This window comes from Chrysoperla carnea, chromosome 3, assembly GCF_905475395.1.
Source record: "Chrysoperla carnea chromosome 3, inChrCarn1.1, whole genome shotgun sequence".
Lineage (NCBI taxonomy): Eukaryota > Metazoa > Arthropoda > Insecta > Neuroptera > Chrysopidae > Chrysoperla > Chrysoperla carnea.
The window spans coordinates 60,773,749-60,792,715 of record NC_058339.1 but is presented as its reverse complement, the minus strand read 5'-3'; the positions used below and the strand labels follow the sequence as shown (position 1 = coordinate 60,792,715).

At 29.7% G+C, this 18,967-nt stretch overlaps 2 protein-coding genes across 3 annotated transcripts; one reads left to right on the top strand and one right to left on the bottom strand.

The window, feature by feature from the left end:
* Positions 1-1,822: 1,822 nt before the first annotated feature.
* On the bottom strand, positions 1,823-13,248 carry LOC123297019 (protein argonaute-2-like). The gene is made up of 12 exons (XM_044878788.1): positions 13,122-13,248; positions 12,832-12,930; positions 11,493-12,764; positions 10,426-10,735; positions 9,504-9,702; positions 8,489-8,731; positions 7,370-7,552; positions 7,031-7,210; positions 4,448-4,705; positions 4,105-4,338; positions 2,855-3,039; positions 1,823-2,786 (listed from the first exon to the last, which is right to left on the bottom strand). Exons 2-12 carry the CDS (start codon positions 12,842-12,844, stop codon positions 2,693-2,695), a joined length of 3,171 nt encoding a protein of 1,056 aa, XP_044734723.1. The 5' UTR covers positions 12,845-12,930; positions 13,122-13,248; the 3' UTR covers positions 1,823-2,692.
* Positions 13,249-14,363: 1,115 nt separating this feature from the next.
* LOC123295313 (palmitoyltransferase ZDHHC3) lies at positions 14,364-16,917 on the top strand. Of its 2 annotated transcripts, none has more exons than XM_044876614.1 (4): positions 14,364-14,645; positions 14,720-14,872; positions 15,276-15,542; positions 16,575-16,917. In XM_044876614.1, exons 1-4 carry the CDS (start codon positions 14,533-14,535, stop codon positions 16,834-16,836), a joined length of 795 nt encoding a protein of 264 aa, XP_044732549.1. In that variant the 5' UTR covers positions 14,364-14,532; the 3' UTR covers positions 16,837-16,917. The 2 variants fall into 2 exon arrangements, with proteins under 2 accessions (XP_044732549.1, XP_044732548.1); XM_044876613.1 differs by having other exon boundaries at positions 14,369-14,645; positions 14,720-14,868; positions 15,266-15,542; positions 16,575-16,914.
* Positions 16,918-18,967: the final 2,050 nt, after the last annotated feature.

The following is an 18,967-nucleotide window of genomic DNA, read 5'->3' as shown; positions in this document are numbered from 1 at the left end:
TAAGAAACAGTTTTTACATTTTAACTTTTTTTCTACCTCTAACAGTTTACAAGATGGGTCCTACGAACCCAAGTCTCAATTGATATTTGTTGCTAATTTACGAATTCGACCTCACTTTTTACGTCCTGAGTGCGCTGTAAAAATTACAGCTTGATGTCTTCTTTCGTTTTTGAGTTAACGTGTTCGCAGACGGACGAGCGGACGGACAATCGAAAATGGACTAATTAGATGATTCTATTAACACATATAAAAATATTTTTAAGCGTCACAAACTTGGGGCTAAACTTAATATACTATATATATTTCATATATACATGTTATAATAAACAATTGATTGAGATAATAGTTGAAGTACCCTGTATAGACGGTGTCGAATACCAGACAACTAGACTTTGTATTGACGTTTATCAGAATACCCTGAATAAGTGGACCGATGATTAAAGAAAAGGCACAAAATTTCCAGCGAAGCCACGGTATTCATAATTGTTGTAGCAGCAATGATATTGATAATACGTTATTTTATTTATTAATCGCACTTCTATAACTGAAATAAGTAATAATCTGACCTTTATTAACGGAACTCTCTTTAAATGAGGCAGATATTTATTTATACCTAGATATCTGAGACACTGGATAAGTGAAATATTTATAATTGAGAAAAATTTGTAGATCCCTTAATGTCTCACTTAAGCAGGTTCTACTGTATTTCATATATATACATTGTATAAAAATAAAAATACTAATTCATGCTAAAACAAGTGAAAGCAACAAATGACTGAGTTAATTGTTGAAATACCATGTAGACAGTATTGATTACGTAATCGTTTGTTTTTTTACGTTATATAATTAAAAAAAGATAGCCAAACATACATTCACACGTAACTGATATGCCCATATAATACATACTATATAAGTTGCGCTCTCACGGGTAAATAGTGTTATTTACGAAAAAAATGTTTCAAACAGTCTTATTTTTTTATAAGGAACTTTTTTACATTTAAACTTTTGTTTTATCTCAAACGGTTTACAAAATGGGTTTTACGGACCCAAGACCCAATGGACCTATGAAGCTTATTTACGAACTCTACCGCAATTTTTATGTCCTGAACACGCTATAAAAATTTCAGCTTGATATATTTTTTTCCGTTTATGAGATATCGTGTTGACAGACAGGCGGACAGACAACCGAAAATGGACTAATTAGGTGATTTTACCTATACCAAAATTTTGTTCGTAGCATCAATATTTTTAAGCGTTACAAACTTGGGACTAAACTTAGCATATTTCATATACATGGTATAAAAATAATTTGAAAGTAAGTTTGCTTTATTGAATATCTTTTGCTAATATCGACATATTTGTAATATTTACAATGATACCCACTAAAAAGGACCTAATTAAAACTAATTAATTTAAGTTAGTATTTTTGTTTTATTAATTCAATTATACAGGCCGTTTTTGTACCATCTAGGCATATACATGTCTGTAGTATGACTGAATACATCCGTTTAGTAATGCATCTAAGCGAGATGTATTATATACATGTATTTAACATTAGTTGGGAGACGCTTGGAGAGTGGAAGTTTTTTAGATAATTCATAATATTTGTATGCAACAAAACTCCCACTCTCTGCATGCATACAACAAAAGTTTTGTGTATCGTATCTGTAGCCTTACAATATATGTATATAATACATCTCGCTTAGATGCATTACTAAACGGATGTATTCAGTCATACTACAGACAGGTATATGCCTAGATGGTACAAAAACGGCCTGTATATAAATACAAAAAATATAAACTATTATTATGACATATATTATTTATTATGACATTTTTAAAACAAAAATGAGTTATAGTATTAAAAAGAAAGGTGCAATCGAAAAATTAGAAGATTGTAACTAAAACAACATAATTAAAATTTTCTAAATATAAAAAAGAGTTAAAATAAATTTATACCAGAGTGATATGGGCGACAAACGAAGTGACACACATGATTTTCATTGAAATATAATTTTCTCATCTCTCGCCGCATTTCATTCTTGGGTTAATTCAGCATTTTAAGATCACTCATAAAAATGTGTCAATTTTTATTAACAAATAAAATATACAAATTAGAAGTTCAGCCGAAAATTGATGCACCTATTGAAAACTTATATTAATTGCCTTCATTAAAAACTTATTTATTGAATATTAGTTAAGATTAAACTTAACTAACGTGCACTCATATAAATGTGTAAATTTTTATTAACAAATAAAATATATAAATTAAAGTTCAGCTGAAAATTGATGCCCCAATTGAAAACTTAGCATATTAATTGCCTTCATTGAAAATTTATTTTTTATTAATTAAGTTTAAACTTAACTAATGTGTACTCATATAAATGCGTCAATTTTTTATAACAAATAAAATATACAAATTAGAAGTTCAGCCGAAAATTGATGCCCCAATTGAAAACTTATCATATTAATTGCCTTCATTGAAAATTTAATTTTTGAATATTAACTAAGATTAAACTTAACTAACGTGTACTCATATAAATGTGTAAATTTTTATTAACAAACAAAATATACAAATTAGAAGATTGATGCCCCCATTGAAAACTTATCATATTAATTGCCTTCATTAAAAACTTATTGAATATTAATTAAGATTACACTTAACTAACAATTTAACAAATGATTGTAATTATTAAACGAAAAACATAGGACTATTCTTATGGAAATTATTTTGAATTAGAAAACGTTGTTCTGTTGCTTTCAAATTTTCCATGTCAATCGAATGCCTAAAAAATTAATTAAATTGTATTGATGAAAAAATAAGTTTGTACCAAATAATAAAATATTAATTTACCCATTAAGATAATTTCGTGCTCTAAATGCAGCTAAATGTGCGTAGTATGTGGGTGCTGGGTATGAAACAGATCTTGTACATCGTGTAAATAAATGACAAAGATAATACGTTAGTTCTTCGATATCATCTTCATTAAAACTATGCTCATTTAATAGAACACAATATCTGGTTGGCCTGCTTACACCCTAAAAAAATAATTTAAATATTAGAATGAAGTCATCTGGTGCCGGAGTATATGGACCTAGAATAAAAGAATCGATTCCTGTTTGTCAATATGAGACGGTTTTTCAATCAGAAATCTTCGCCATGCTGAGATATGTTCAGATCTGTAAGACTAAAAGGTTATAATGGGAACAAATCAGCATTTTCTTAGTCAAGCCGCGCTTCGGGTACTTGAGGCGTTAAGATTCCAATCGAGAATCTATGAATGATTCGAGGACTTGAATCGCCTGGCACTGAATAACACAGTCATATTCATCTGGGCACCGGGCCACTCTGGCGATAAAGGGAATGAAGCAGCGAACTTGTTGACACGAGGGGGGTTGTCTCAAACACCTCTTTCACCTAAGCTTGTCATTCCCATAGCAAGATACTTCGTAATTTACAGAATCATGGAATGGCTACGACAAGGCCATCTTGATCATTGAGACTGCGCAAAGCATCGGCTGTGTTCGCCTGAAACTCACTAAAGAGTAGTTGAAAAGAGTGATGGGACTCTTGAGAGTAGACATTTTCGATTGAATTACCATTTTCATAACTTAGGAATATCTGATGATCTCACTTGTAGAGACTATACGGAGGACAATGAAACCTCCATACATGTTATTTGCACGTGCAGAAATCTGCAGGGCGTCACATTTAGATTGTTTATACCAAAAATCTTAAGATTAATAAATCCTGGAAGAAATCTCGGCCCTGGAGCTGTGGGTTTTCTGCGTGGCGTCTGGCCTTGGCCGTAAAATAGCATCTCTTAACCGGAGCGGTCTCGTTTGTGGATGACAGATTGTTCTCTAGGAAGACATAGAGAACCACTTGGTCTAGATGCTAATGACCCATTTCCGGCACCCCTCTTATGTATTATTATTATTATTATTATTATAAGCAGGTAACTTTCACCTTGAATTTTAGTAAAAACAAAGTTTTTTAAATACAATTATTAACCGGAGTCATCATAAAATTTAATAAATCAAATTTATATGAAATATTATCCGTTTAAATCTATTTACGAAATATATTTTATTTAATATTACCTGTAAAGAGGCATGACTGCATAAATAAAAATCCATTTTATTCGGGAACGTAATAACCGAGTCCACACAAGTTCCTGGTTGTACATTTCCATTTTTATCTCCATCTTCTCGGCGTATGGGGAAAAATCTTGTATGATGTCTTTTTTGCACAACTAAAAATGTTATTTTAGGCCTATAACTTTGACTTAATTCACGGCAAGCTTTTTCAATAGCTGATATTTCTTTATGTCGGACCTAAAATAAATTATTCAATTATATTTTTACATTAGGTTTAAGTAAAATCAAAGACGGCAGACCTCGCTGCTGTACCAACAACTACTTGCACTTTATTTCATTTACTTACTTCAGAAAATTGCCCTTCAGAGACCCCATCTCTAAAAAATAGAATTGAAGTAGGAACTTTTTTTGTTTTTTCTCTAAATTGCATTAGTTGTTTTTTTATGATTGATCCTAAATCTTCAATTATTTCAACAGTTGGATGTTGTAAACTCCAATGGAAGTTATAGACAGCTCCATGTAAATCACAGCTGGCAGCAACCGCTGCCACACTTGGAACAGCCTGTTGATCAGGCGATGGATGAGTTACATCAGCTCCAACAATCTACAATGAACCCAAGCATAAAATATATTTTATTTGGCTTTAATATCTGTCATTAACGTGAGATCTCGTTAGATATATTTTTGTAAATATAATATGTCTTCCAGCGACTTTCTCTTACAATTAGTCGGATATTAAGCCCGATATATTGTACCAAAAACGCGTATTCCTGCCTTTATTTGGATTTTAACTCCCCATAAATACGAATTGTTAGCTTTTAATGTGTGTTGAGAATAGGGGATCGGACTAATTTTTTTTAATCACTTCAGACGAAAAATTCTCACTTCACGAATAGAAAAGTGAAGTTAGTTTTTAAAAATCTTTACTAGTATGCAAGATATGTACTTTTAAAATTCCTAATTAAACGAAAGATGAAAATACCCACTAGTAGTATTTTATTACACTAGTGGATTACATACAAAACTTGCTAAAAGGAGATGGATATCTTTTATTGATTAAAATTTTTTAATCAATTTTAATTTCACTTTTAAATTTTGTCATGGTATCAAATCTAGTTTTACATTTTTATGAGTAATATGGCACCAATTTAACATCAGGATTATCCCCTATTTTGAAGGGTTACTAAAGTCTATGATTTCAAACAATTTGACTCAAAGCCATTTCTTCTGAAGCTCAGAATCCTTTCACTATAAGACTTTTACTTGTATAGTTTTTTCTGGCTATTACTTAGCTCCCGTAGATCTTTATCAAGGTATTAGAAACCTCTGAAACTTCCAGAATTTTTAAGCTTTCTAAGTCACTTGTCGTCTTAAAAATTATATGCTAACTTTCATCAGGATTAATTAGGATAATATACAAGACGGGTATTCCAATCATGTAATGCATGATGGGAAATGTGTCCAGCGTTTGATATATTAACTGTCAACAAAATACTTTCGTGCTAACTCCCATAACTCCCATAATAATAATAAATATTTTTTTTATATTTTATGGATATCTAAAGTATTCTTAATGCTGAGAACAAGTAAATTAGTAATATCATTTAAAAAACAATTTATTTGCGAACAGTCTTTGTAGAAGTATATACGCATATATGCACTTCGAGAACTAAAAACAATAAGATTTTGGTTCTCTGGTTGCACCGTTCTTTACCAAGAATGTGAAGCCGTAAAAAAAAGAATTTCTCCGAAACTTTCTCGTGAATTTTGTGCCATTCAGGAAAGTGAATGTTTAACATCATTCCTGAATAATTCTTGTTAAAAGCTAATGAACATTCTGTAGATGCAATAATGATTTCTATAGTTAGTGAAAACTTCTTCAGCTTTTTTCAGAAGTTGGTATACTGCCTCACTAGGATGCTTTAAGTGGGCACGATTTATTACATTTTTGCTGTCAGAGCTTGCATTTAATAAAGGTACTGGAGAATTAATTGCTCTTTCACATACTTCGGAATAAGAGGACGAAACAAATACTGCCCAACCACGAAGATAATACAGTCCGTATTTTTTAATTTCTGTTAATTCACAATTATCAAGTATTTTGATTATATATTGTGTTTAATCAACTAAAAAATGAAGCTCTTTAATTTTTAATATATATATATATATATATATATATATATATATATATATATATATATATATATATATATATATATATATATATATATATATATATATAATATTCGGATATATATTCGAATTTCTGTATCAAAAAATTAAAGAGCTTCATTTTTTAGTTGATTAAACACAATATATAATCAAAATACTTGATAATTGTGAATTAACAGAAATTAAAAAATACGGACTGTCCGGTATGGTTAATAACTAATTATTAAAAAATATATTTATTATTATCGAGTTAGTATGGAAGTACTTTATTTAACTGTCAGTTAGTATGCTGGACACACTCTTGCCGGTGCAACCGTATGGATGATTGGGATACCTGGTCTTTATATATTACCTTAAGGTTATTAAAACAAAAAATGGGGACGGTAGACCCATAGGGATTCAATTAAAATTTTTATATTTGTAAGAAAATAGCGTATGTATTATTTTGATGAATAATTAATTAACAGTTTTTTCTTTTTATTTAAAAAGAAAAGTTTTCTTTTTTTTTTTTGGAAATGATTACAAATAACATTTGGATGAGTATACCAAGAATTATGAAAAATTAAGTTTTTTCGTACCAAAACAGTGATCAAAGTATCAAAGTACAATCTATTTTTTAAATGTTTAAATATTACTAAGGACAAAAACGAAATGAATATTTTTGAAACTTTTTTTCAGAGAGTTTTCCGAAACTTTTATTAACAAAACATTAATAGTTTAATTTGAAAATATTAACCTAATTATATCAACTACTTACCATACAAACTTCATCAATTAATATTTTTGGAGGTGTCTTAAACACATGATTGGTGCCATTTAGTTTGGCATTCACTTTAAGAAGAATATTCGACACAGTTGATCGATTCATTCTACTCATCGTTTTAGATTTAATACATTGTGTTAAAACACCATGTTTAAGTTCAGCCTTCTGTTTCATCTGTAATATTATAAACAATAATAGTTGAGTTAGTATTTCCCACAAGAGCGGTGCCGTCCGTTATTTGGTTGCAAAAAAATTTTTCCAAGTCAAATTTTAAATTTTGCTATTTATTTTAGAAAATTTTTTTGCATCATTTCAGCGATGAAATATATTTACCTGACAATATACGTCTGAAGTTCTTTGCGAAGGTAACACAATAAACACCAAATCAATTTGTTTTTTTGCGCAGTCCATGAAGTATCTATCTACGTCATCTGGTCTTGCTCGATCGATATCGAGTGCCATAGACACCAGTGGATTTTGAACAGTCATACCCATTTGCATTCCTGAGTCTTTTACCTATTAATTTAACCAAATTAATATAAAAAAATTATAGTGCATATTGTTAAAATAAAATTCTGTAAAGAATGCTATTTTTAACTCAACAAATAAATAGCTAATTTAGTTTTTCAAAAAACTTCACATCTGGCGTTTTTTTATACTCGTATATATGTAATATATACGAGTATATATATCAAGGTATAGTAAGTTTAGTCCTAAGTTTGTAACGCTTAAAAATATTGATGATACGAATAAAATTTTTTCATTGATGTTCATAAAATTAAAGAGTCCATTTTCGGTTGTCTGCCTGTCGGCCTGTTAACAAAATAACTCAAAAACGAAAAGAGATATCAAGCTGAAATATAGCGTGTGCTCAGAACGTAAAAATTAAAGCTCAGTTTTTAAATAAGCAATATAGATCAGTTGGATTTTGGGCCCGTAGGACCCATCTGGTAAACCGTTAGAGATAAAACAAAAGTTGAAATGTAAAAAATGTTTCTTATAAAAAAATAAACAACTTTTGTTTGAAACATTTTTCGTAAACATCACTGTTTACCCGAGAGAGCGCAAATTGGGACAAAATTGTGTCCATTTTCTCCAAAACTCTAATAGGTAGGTAGTTGAATTAATTGTGTTGGATTTTCAAAGACTTCTAATTTATAAAAAAAATACACTGATATGCAACACATTCTATACAGGTTATTTCAACAATTAACTAGTCAATTGTTTGTTTTCACTTGTTTTATATTTAGATTGTAAATTTCATTAAATTTTGCGAAATAATTATGATAATATCAAAATGATCTGTATAATATTTCGAAATAAATTTCAAAGTAGTCGAAATACGTATTTATATAATACAAAAATTGATCCAGGAATTTGGGACAAAAATCGAAATTTATTAATAATATGATAAGGTAGATCCTTACAATTATAAATCAGATTACTACTTACCATATCTTCGAATCTTTTTAATTCCTCTTTGCGCATACGATAATCCAAATTTAATATTGTCCATTGTATCATTCTAGATGATTGGAAGAATTTACTTGGGCGCCAAGTTCCATCTTGAGGTCTTACGAAATTGTTATAATAACGTAAATCAGGTGGATCTAAGACACGTGAATTCACCTCTACGAATTTTTGGTCCACTTCTAATCCAAATTCTTTCATGCATAAGTTATCATTGAATTGGAGCTAAAAATAATTAAAATATAATTATTTACTGTAAACCTATTCTATGTTCCAAAACGCAACAATCTACAAAATACTCAATTTCGATAAATTATGTTGGTATTTTAAATTTAATATTGTTAGTTATACAGCTATCTAAATTAAAAAATTCCTACACGTTAGATCGAAATCAAGCTTTTTGTAAATTGATTGGTTAATAAAGTAAATGCAAGGAAAGAAGATACAGTCTGCGGTGACTTCTTGCAAATTCTATCGATTAGTATAATTCCTTATTTTTATTAAAGTGCTCGTCATTATAGAATTATTGATGCTATTTTAGAATTTGCTTGTACGTTCAATAGGTGGCTGTCAATGTGACCTAATTTAACTATGTTTTGCTAACAAATAATAGAAAACTAAATTATTATTTATATCCTGGATTTTTTGTAGAAACAGAAAAACATTTTTATCGCGAAATACTAACACAGTGAGGCACATATAATCGAGGAAATAAGGTATTTAAACCAGGAATCACTTCGCACCAGTAATTTTTTATAGGAGCCGGTGGAAAATGTTTATCTAAGTGTACTTAATAAAATCATATTTATATAAACTAAAGTTTTTTAGATTTACGACTCATAAAGTGGGATAGAAGTATTATATTTAACATTTCATAAACAGAAATTACACCATAACCAAACTTAAAACTTAAATTTGGTGCATTATTGCGAAGCTCATATTAGGGTGGGAATATATTTTGAAGCTTAAAATAATTTCGTTTTTAAATTATATTTACTTTATTAACAGTTGACATAATCTTCTGTTTTCTATCATATGTCGACGTAGCTGTTTGCCTAATCATTTTCGTAGTTTGTTCTTCATTCAATTTTTTATTGATTACTTGACCAGCAACAATTGTACATAGTTCTGCAGGATAATATATTTTTTTACTTGGATTTCCAACGTGTAAACATGGCAAATTTGGATATTGCAACCTACAGAAATTATGTATTTCAAATTTTTATAATTATTATAAATGTAGCAGCATTTCTCAATCTTTTTGTCGCGCTAGTCAACATTTATTAATTTAACTTTTGATTACTACGCAAGTGTTTTGGTCCCGCTTAAATTTAAAACCTCAAAAATAATATTAACTGACTATAATAGTAAATTAAGTTTTAAACATTAATTACTAGCAATTGAAAATAATTTTTAAGGTATTTTTCATTTGATAATTTTATAATTTGTTCGCGATTAATTGTATATTCTAACGTGATCAAACATCATATCACGAACTGAGACTTAGAAATGCTGTTATAACGGATGAATCATTTAACATGTCGAAAATAACTTTGAAATAAATCGTAAAATCATTTGATTCAGAAAAAAAAATACCTCATAGTGATCTTGACCTTTGAGATAGTTTAAAAGTTAATTCACAATATTAGTTCATAGCTAATATGAGGCACTCTCTTTAAATTAAACTGCATTATTCCATATAAAAACATTAAAAACTTTTGTTGGAAAAATTTTTTGGAAACCGAATAAATCCCGAAAATTCAAATCCAAAAATCTATCTGAAATTTCATGTAAGAAAAACTGTCTAATTTAATCTATCCTTTAAAATTCATGGAACTTGAATTAAACTAAATGATTTAAAATTGAATTTATTTTACGTTTTTCAGTTTTAAAATTTGTTATACGAAATTTAAATTTACCTATAATTCTTCTCTCTAAGGAAATATTCTTCTACTGTCATTTCTTGAGTGTCATTTAATTTGAATTTTTCTTTTCTTGCAGATCCAACAACATTTACAACTTTAGCGATGCGAGTTGTGGTTGCTTTTTGTGGAATTTGATATTTAATTTTTAATCCTTTAATAAATCCTTTCAACTTATCATAAATGTCGAATCGCAATTCCGAATTAAGTGCAGGTCTATTATCCCGAGGTTCACGAAAACCTGTATCCATTAACTCTAATAAAAGTTGTATCACGGTTTGTTCAATTGGAAAAGCTTTGTTGGCGACTGAAATCAGAAGAATTATTTTGTAATTTTATCATAAAATATAATTATTATTTTAATTATTTCCGTTATAAGGTTTGTCGTAAATGAAAGGTACCAAGGTACTTCATTTTTTTTAATGGAAACGCATAACTTAAGAATTTTTTGTTCAAATTTTTTAAGAAGTATAGTCTTAAGCCAAAAAATCTTAAAGAAGTGTATTTTTTTAAATTTTTTTTCGGGTTCCGTTATAAGGTTTGTCGTAAATGAAAGGTACCAAGGTACTTCATTTTTTTTAATGGAAACGCATAGCTTAAGAATTTTTTGTTCAAATTTTTTAAGAAGTATAGTCTTAAGCCAAAAAAATCTTAAAGAAATGTATTTTTTTTTTTTATTTTATTTTTTTTTCGGGTTCCGTACCCGAAAAAAACTAAAAAATTGTCGACGATCTTCAAAATGCTTTATGGAAAAAAATAATTTAATGGAGTGTTCTTACATATGTTTCAAATGCGAGTTTAGGGTTTCGTAACCCAAAAAATTGTAGGGGATTTTTTTAATTTGGTAAATTTCACTTGTAATCAGACTACCATGTTCTGGATTGCTTTTAACATTTAGAGTTGATCTGTAATGCCCTGAAATATATTTGAATGCCATAGAAAACAGTATATTTTTTAGTAAACTAAAATAATTGATAATGTAATTGTCTTAGAAAATTAGAAAAAAAAAGATAAAAACTCAGCGAAGCGGGTATTTGCAGCTAGTTTAAAAATAAAATACGTACCATCAACATTTAAAAACGGCTCAGATCCCAAAATAGCACTCTGGAAAATACCATGCCATAATTCCATACCACCAGTCAATTTAATGATCTGTGGTGACGATGGTGGTGCAAAAAATGATCGCCCAACTCTTGTAAATACCATGGATGGAGCGTGTCGAAACACAATATCCAAACATTGTATAGCGCGTTGTGGTTTTTCCATATTTTGACCAGCCATGTAATTATCTAATGTTGTCAAATCAATTGTAGCAGCTAATTGTATTTTTATTTTAAAATCTGTAGCTCGGTTATTTTCATCTTCTATACTAACTTCACCTTCCATAACCGGTACTTTATTTCTAGCGTCAATCAATGGTACCGCACTATATAAATTTTTTCGACCGTCAAAAGCTGGATGTTTATTTGGAAAATATTTCAAACGGAAATTTTCCATAGCTAGTACATAAAATCTCTTAGGTCCTTTTTCAGGTGTGAATTCTACATCATAATGATACGCGGTTTTTTTCAATTTAGTTAATCTTAATTTCAAATAATTTGTTTCAATTCTACATAATCTTCCCTTTGTTCCACCTTTTTTGGAATTTGGACTGATTGAATCAAAATTTAAGTTTAACTGTAATTGTGTACTTAATTTGTCAATATTAGTTTTTTGTTCAGCACTCATAACAGGAGCTGAACTGGATGCTTGTACATTTTTTACCCCATCTTGTTTTTTCCCTGGTTGCTTTCCTGGTGGTTGTTTTTGTTCAGTTTTTGGAATAGTTCCGGTACTACTTGGACTAACAACTGCACTAGCCGGGCGTTGAACTTTAGGTTGTTCACGTTTCTGGAACGGAGCACTTCCCGGACGTTCCCCTTTTTGTTGTTGCCCACCAGGTGGTTGAGGGCCTCGAGGTTGTTGATCGGTCTGTTGTTGATCACCCTTTTGATGTGGCCCCCCTTTCTTTTTTTGCTGTCCACCTTTAGCGGGTTGTTTATCACTTTGAGGGGGATGTTCAGCACCCGAACTTTGATCTTGTTTGCCACCTTTTGAGCGTTGTTCACCGACCTCACGATGATCTCCTTTTTCTTGTTGTTGTGGATCACCACTTGGAACTTGAGGGGGTTCTGCAACTTTACCCCAAACTTTTTTCTGCCCTGCTTCTTGTTTCACAATAGGTTTTTCAACTTCCTTTGGTCCAGGCTTATCTTCTTGGGGATTTAAACTTGAGGCTTCTGGTGCAGTTTCAGTAGGTTTCTTCGAATCATCCTGACCTGATTTTCCCTTTCCTTCTATAAATTAAATAATTACATTTGTATTTTGTTTTAAATAAATTCAATTATATTTTATAATTCTTACTTTTTTTGCCCATTATTAACTTAAATTATTCACAAATATTTTTTCAATGTATCGCTGATGAGATCGCTGACGTGTTGTAAAAGTAAGATTGCAAATATTCTGAAAGAAAACAAAAAAATCCCATTGCACGAATTAAATAAATATTTCGTGTGACAGTTCAGTAATACAACTTAATTACATCTATTTTAAAAATGGAACTAGAAGCAATAACAAGAAAAATTCCTTTTTTCTATAATTGCAGATTTTATCCTATTTTTATAAGCACAAATAATTATTCTAGTAGTACCTACCTCTTTAAAATTTTCTTCTGGAATAAATAATAGCTTAAACTCTTAAACTTCTATTACTTCTATAGAACAGATGTAGAACATATGAAGTTCTTATTAATACTAAACAAGGACCATATTCATATATTCGTGGCCTAAGAGAGAAAAGTATATAAAAACAAAATATTCGTTTTCGGTCTTATTCTTTTGTAGAAGTTGTTGATGATGGTCACAGAATATACAATACGTACTGCATAGTAGGGATTTAAAAAGCGTAAAGGCGCACACAGATTAGTATAAAACAGCGATTAACGATAAAGGCCACCATACACGCTCAATCAAGAATGATGGTATTGAATTGAGTTATCCAGTAAGGGACGCTAAGAGATACTCTATCTAGCGTTTATAATATGAAGCGTCAATTTTGAGCCACCATACCTTTGTCAAGAAACCTGTTGTTCATAACAACAGCAATATACGTCAGTATAGTTGTATAGTTTTTAGAAACTTACGTAGTATTCGGTAGTATACACTCCATTATAATCCGATTAAAAAAAGTTTTCCAATGTTTTTTTTCCAATATTTGTAAAAAAAAAAAATATTATGGTGGCATTAAATCACAATCTTCAAGATTGTTTCATGATTGGCCGCATTTGAAAAATGTTAACTAGAACTGGATTCAGAAAATTTGAATGCAAGTGGTTTTATATTCATCATTGCATAATATATATGCTGCATGTTTGCATTGTATTCAATAAAGTAAAGGGTAATGACTTTTGTCAGCGGTACTTTTAACTTCATAATAAGTATTGGGAAAATCATTTTTCCATGCGACAAAATAGAAGTAGAACAGTAGAACTACGATAACAGGCTTAAACTGGGGTTTAGAAGACGGTGAATGTATAGTTGGATATTAAAAAACCATAATAGTTTACAACAATACAGTTGAAATGTGTGAACGAATGAACATAATTAATGGACCTGTAATTTTAACGATAGTTTATAATTTTTTTTTTTTGTTTAAAAAAAATTGACACAATGCTGACAGGATGTAATTTTTTTCGTCCATTGGTTTTAAAAGTGAAGACTTAAACGTTTGTAGACTTTATTATAGAAAGTACCATTTATTTTCTTTTAAAAAATACTTTATAGTAGAGGCACTTAGTATATTACGCTGTCTGTGGCTAGTGAGTTTAGCGACATCTTTTACGAATATACAGTATGTGCTGTGAATATACGTGACATTTTTGAAAGCTAGTATTTTCTGGTTGATCGTGAAGATTTTCTTTAAAAAAATGTAAAAAAAAAACATTGATGATTGTGTGATGCCTAAATGGAGGAATTTTTAAATTAAGTATAAATAATATTTTTCAACTTATGTTGGAAAAACATAAGATCTTGATATAATGTAAATTAATGAATATATGGATTCGATATGTTTGTAAAAGACCCCTGTGGAATTATTTGTATAATTGTCACATACCTAGCAGTACTTTACGCGGATTATGTGATAATAAAATGGGTAATTTTGCAAACAATGCGAAATAGGTATTATTATGATGTATATTCATGTATATTCATGTATCGAAATAGTGGAATTAATAATGATAATTTTTTTTTAGTTTATGGGGTCCGTTACACGTTCTAGTTTTCAATACTGTTATATTTTTACTTTCATTTGCTCATTTACGGGCAGTTTTATCGGACCCCGGAACTGTTCCATTACCACAGTCACGATTAGACTTCTCAGATATTCATTCCGGCGAATTAGGCAAGTAACATGTTTTTGAATTGGATTGTTAAATACCGTTTTTTATCAAGCGATAGTAGGAGCCAAAAAAAGAATAAATAAGAGGCGTGCTCAATCGGAACCCTAGCACAAGCAACTTCTTAAGACAAGAAAGTCGACAGGCTTGTTCAAAATAACAAATAGGCGTCGATTTTTGTGTGGGCGTCCAAAAAGAAAGCGTATTTTTTCTGTAATTGGTAAGAAATAGATAATGAATGTATACGTATTCAAAAAAGTCGAAGCCTTTTGCTATTTTGAACAAGGCTAATAGTTGTAAATCAGGGATTCGAGACACCAAAAATTAAAAAATTATATCTTTTTTTGAAAAAACGGACAATTTTTATCTTCACCAAAGGTGAATAACTACGATATATTTCAGGTTGTGATAGAGAAGATTGGACAGTGTGTACTAGATGTGAAACATATAGGCCACCACGAGCCCATCATTGTAGAATATGTAATCGATGCGTAAAACGTATGGATCATCATTGTCCATGGATAAATAATTGTGTTGGTGAACGTAATCAAAAATTTTTCTTACAATTCCTAATATACGTGGGGATACTTGCAATATATTCTATTACCCTAGTAGCTTTATCTTGGATTCGTGAGTGTCCTGGATGCGATGAGGAAATTAATATAAAGCAAGCTAGAGTGTGAGTATAGTTTCATTTTGAATATAATCTTAAGGCTATTTAAATAATACACCATAATTATTCATGGCATACAATTATTTATATTCAATTTAACTCGAGTTTTGTTTAAATAAATAAGTTAAAATTTTGTGCCGATAAATGCCGACCTGTGTAAAAATATCTATTCATGAGCGTTGAGATGGACATTGTATGCTCTTTAAGTATTCTATAACAACATAATTCTTTGTAATTTAATTTTGGTGTCAAAATTGATGATGATTAAAATTTCGCAAAAACCATGAAAATTATCGAGTCTTGTACCAAAAGTGCTTTATTTCTGCTAAATTATTGGCCTAAAATACTTAACTGTGTACATTGGCGGATTGGCCATACGAGAATTCGGGAAACTTCCCATTTTGTATATTAAAATTTATCTGTGTATTTATTTGATTACAATCACTCTTAGTTTTTTATCTGCCAACTGTTCACTATATATTTGAAGCGTCCGTCGCGCCTATTTCTTATAACTTTAACATTGCGGGCCAACGTTGTGTAAACGAAAAATACCTACAATTATAGACTGCAGTATAGTTGTTGCGGTGCAATAGCATCACAGATAAAATATAATAGTGGGAAAATAACAGCACGCATTTGTTGACACCTACTAAGTGATTGGATTTCGTGCATAATATTTTTTTCTATGTAATTTTATAACAAAAAACACGGACTGATGGTTTTGTTTGTAATACGTTTCTTGTGAACGTAAAAATTTTACAACTTGTTATGAATGCTTGACAAAAAATTAATGTAATAAAAACCGTCAACAAAATTTGTTTTGGATTATTGATAAGCGTCCCCTGGAGTAATATGATAAAATGCATACAAAAGGTCATTGCAAAGATAAAGAGATTTTACTGGAGGGTGGTCAAATCGTTGTCATTAAAATCCCTATACCTATTTTGAGCAATCGGCCGACCCTCTTATAAGTGCCCTGTGGGCTGCTTACTGCCAATCACGAATGCAACTTATATTTTTGTTTTTATTAAATTTCAGTCTCCATTCGGTGGTTTTATTATTGGAGAGTGCATTATTTGGAATGTTTGTGTCAGCAATACTTGTTGATCAAATGCAAGCCATTTTGGGTGATGAAACTGCTGTAGAACAAGTACAACATCAAGGACCATATCGTAAACATAGGCCTCGTTTAGCTCTATTGAGTGAAGTTTGTGGTCGTACTCATCCCTTTTGGTGGCTGTTGCCATTTTCAAATTCCAATATTAAATTAGATACTCCACTTCTAAGTCATGACGTATAATTATTTATTTTAAAGTTATCTTTTTTAAAACAAATTATATTTGGGCTTTTAAAACAATTGATATTTTAGTATTAAATTATCAAGAAACGTTTATATGTAATATTATGAAGATATATAATATCTTTTTTACATGATTTATATGAAAAGAATGAATGAAATAATTTTAAAATGTAGCACCAGCGTGGCTCTAAAATAACTAAAGAATGTCGTCTTATATTTATATAAAATCGTTTATTCTGCTCTGTTAAAAAGTGCCGAAAATTATTAAATAAATTTTTATTTAATTAAGACACAATTATTTTCTTCAATTTTTGAAATGTCTTTTACAGGCTTCCTTCCGATATAGCATTTATCTACTTCAACGAATTTTGTTTTATAGATATTAGAATGAAATGTGCAATTTTAATTTCGGAAAAAATAGAATGGTATAAAAAAATATTAAAAATATTTTTAAAAATTGTGCACATTGTTTATCATTTTCAGAAATAACATTAAATAAATTAATCAAAAATAACTGGCCATAAAGTAAAAGACGACATATTTCAATAGGGAATATTCATAAAATTGAAATTTGGTTCAAATACTTTTTTTCCGGAGCTTTATTGGCTGGACATTTGAAATAAGTTTTATTTAAGTAATTAATATTTTTTTAATTTTAAAAATTAATTAATAAAAGTGCATATTAAGTGAGAGAAATTCAAATTTCTGAAACGCAACGCCATTGGCTAAAACGGAACGTAACGTAAAAGACTGACAGGAAATAGCATTTTACGTCATCACCAGAGTGCACTAAAATGGCTGCGTTTAAGCAGCTCCAAATTATTCTTTATTTTAAATATTTTTTTTACAATAAATTAGAGCATTTTCAAACAATTGTTATATTTTTTACTATGTTATTTACGGTGTAAATAATGAATTCAAAATATTAAAAAAAAATACAAAAAATATTCCCTATTACAATATTTGATCATTGAGGGAAAGATAATTTATCTTGGTGCATTTCTAGAAAACAAATTCAACCTTTCATTCTTAAAAGGGAATTTTTATCACTTATATATAATACAAACATTAATTTATCATTTTATAATGTAAAATCGATTAAAAAAAATTTTTATTATTACTATGCATGTGAAAATGTTTAAAATCAAATATTTCAACTTATAAAAGTAAAATTTTAATATGCAGTCAGGGGCGAATTTGTAATTTTGCCGCCTTATGCTAAATTAAACTACGGATCAAATGGTGACTGAAATTTTTTTTATACAATTATAATCTGTGTTTGCAAATTCGGCTGTATGTAAATTCGCCACTGAATAAAATTATGAAAAATGCTATACTGTCTATAAACCAAATCAATAAAGCTACCTTTGAGCTACCTTTAAAATTATTAAAAACTCGTTATTTCGGAAGGTTTTTATTGTAAAAAAATTTTAAGCCTATCTCCCCTAATTATATTGAGAGTTCATTGCTTTCTCCGGAGACTTGTCTCGCAAACCAGAAACTTCGAATCAAATTCGGAGAGGCAAATCAACATCGAAAAGTTAAAAAAATTGAGATTCTGGAAATATCAAGAAAAATTCAGAGAGAGAATTTAAGGCTGGTTCAGTGAAAATGATAAGAATATATTAAGTCTCTGAGGTGACTTTAAAGACCTGATTCTTTATCGATATCTTGGAATTTATACATTCACCTTCAATTTTGACCACAAAGTTTTGGCTGTTTTGGGTTTGTGTCACTTTAGAAAATTGTTTATATTAGAATTTGAGGCAAATAAAGTATTTCTATGTTTATAGCATTATTATGAAACTTCGAAATACAGAATTCTTAATAAAAATCCTAGAGTATTTAAATTTAATAATGATTAGGCATCTGATATTGGGTTTATAGAATTCAGTATAGTTTGTACCTTCAAAGTATATTAACCATCATTCATATCAAATTTGTTCTTTTTGTTTCGGTGTAGTACACTGAGTGTAAGTTGAAAAGAACGATACCATTACAGTGTAAGAGACTTTTCTTCTCGACTTACACTTGTCGAAAATAATGTGTACACGGTTGTACAAAAATGACATGTATTTATGCATAAAAAAGCTTCAAGGTTCTACAAAATAAAAATGTACAAAGATCAGTT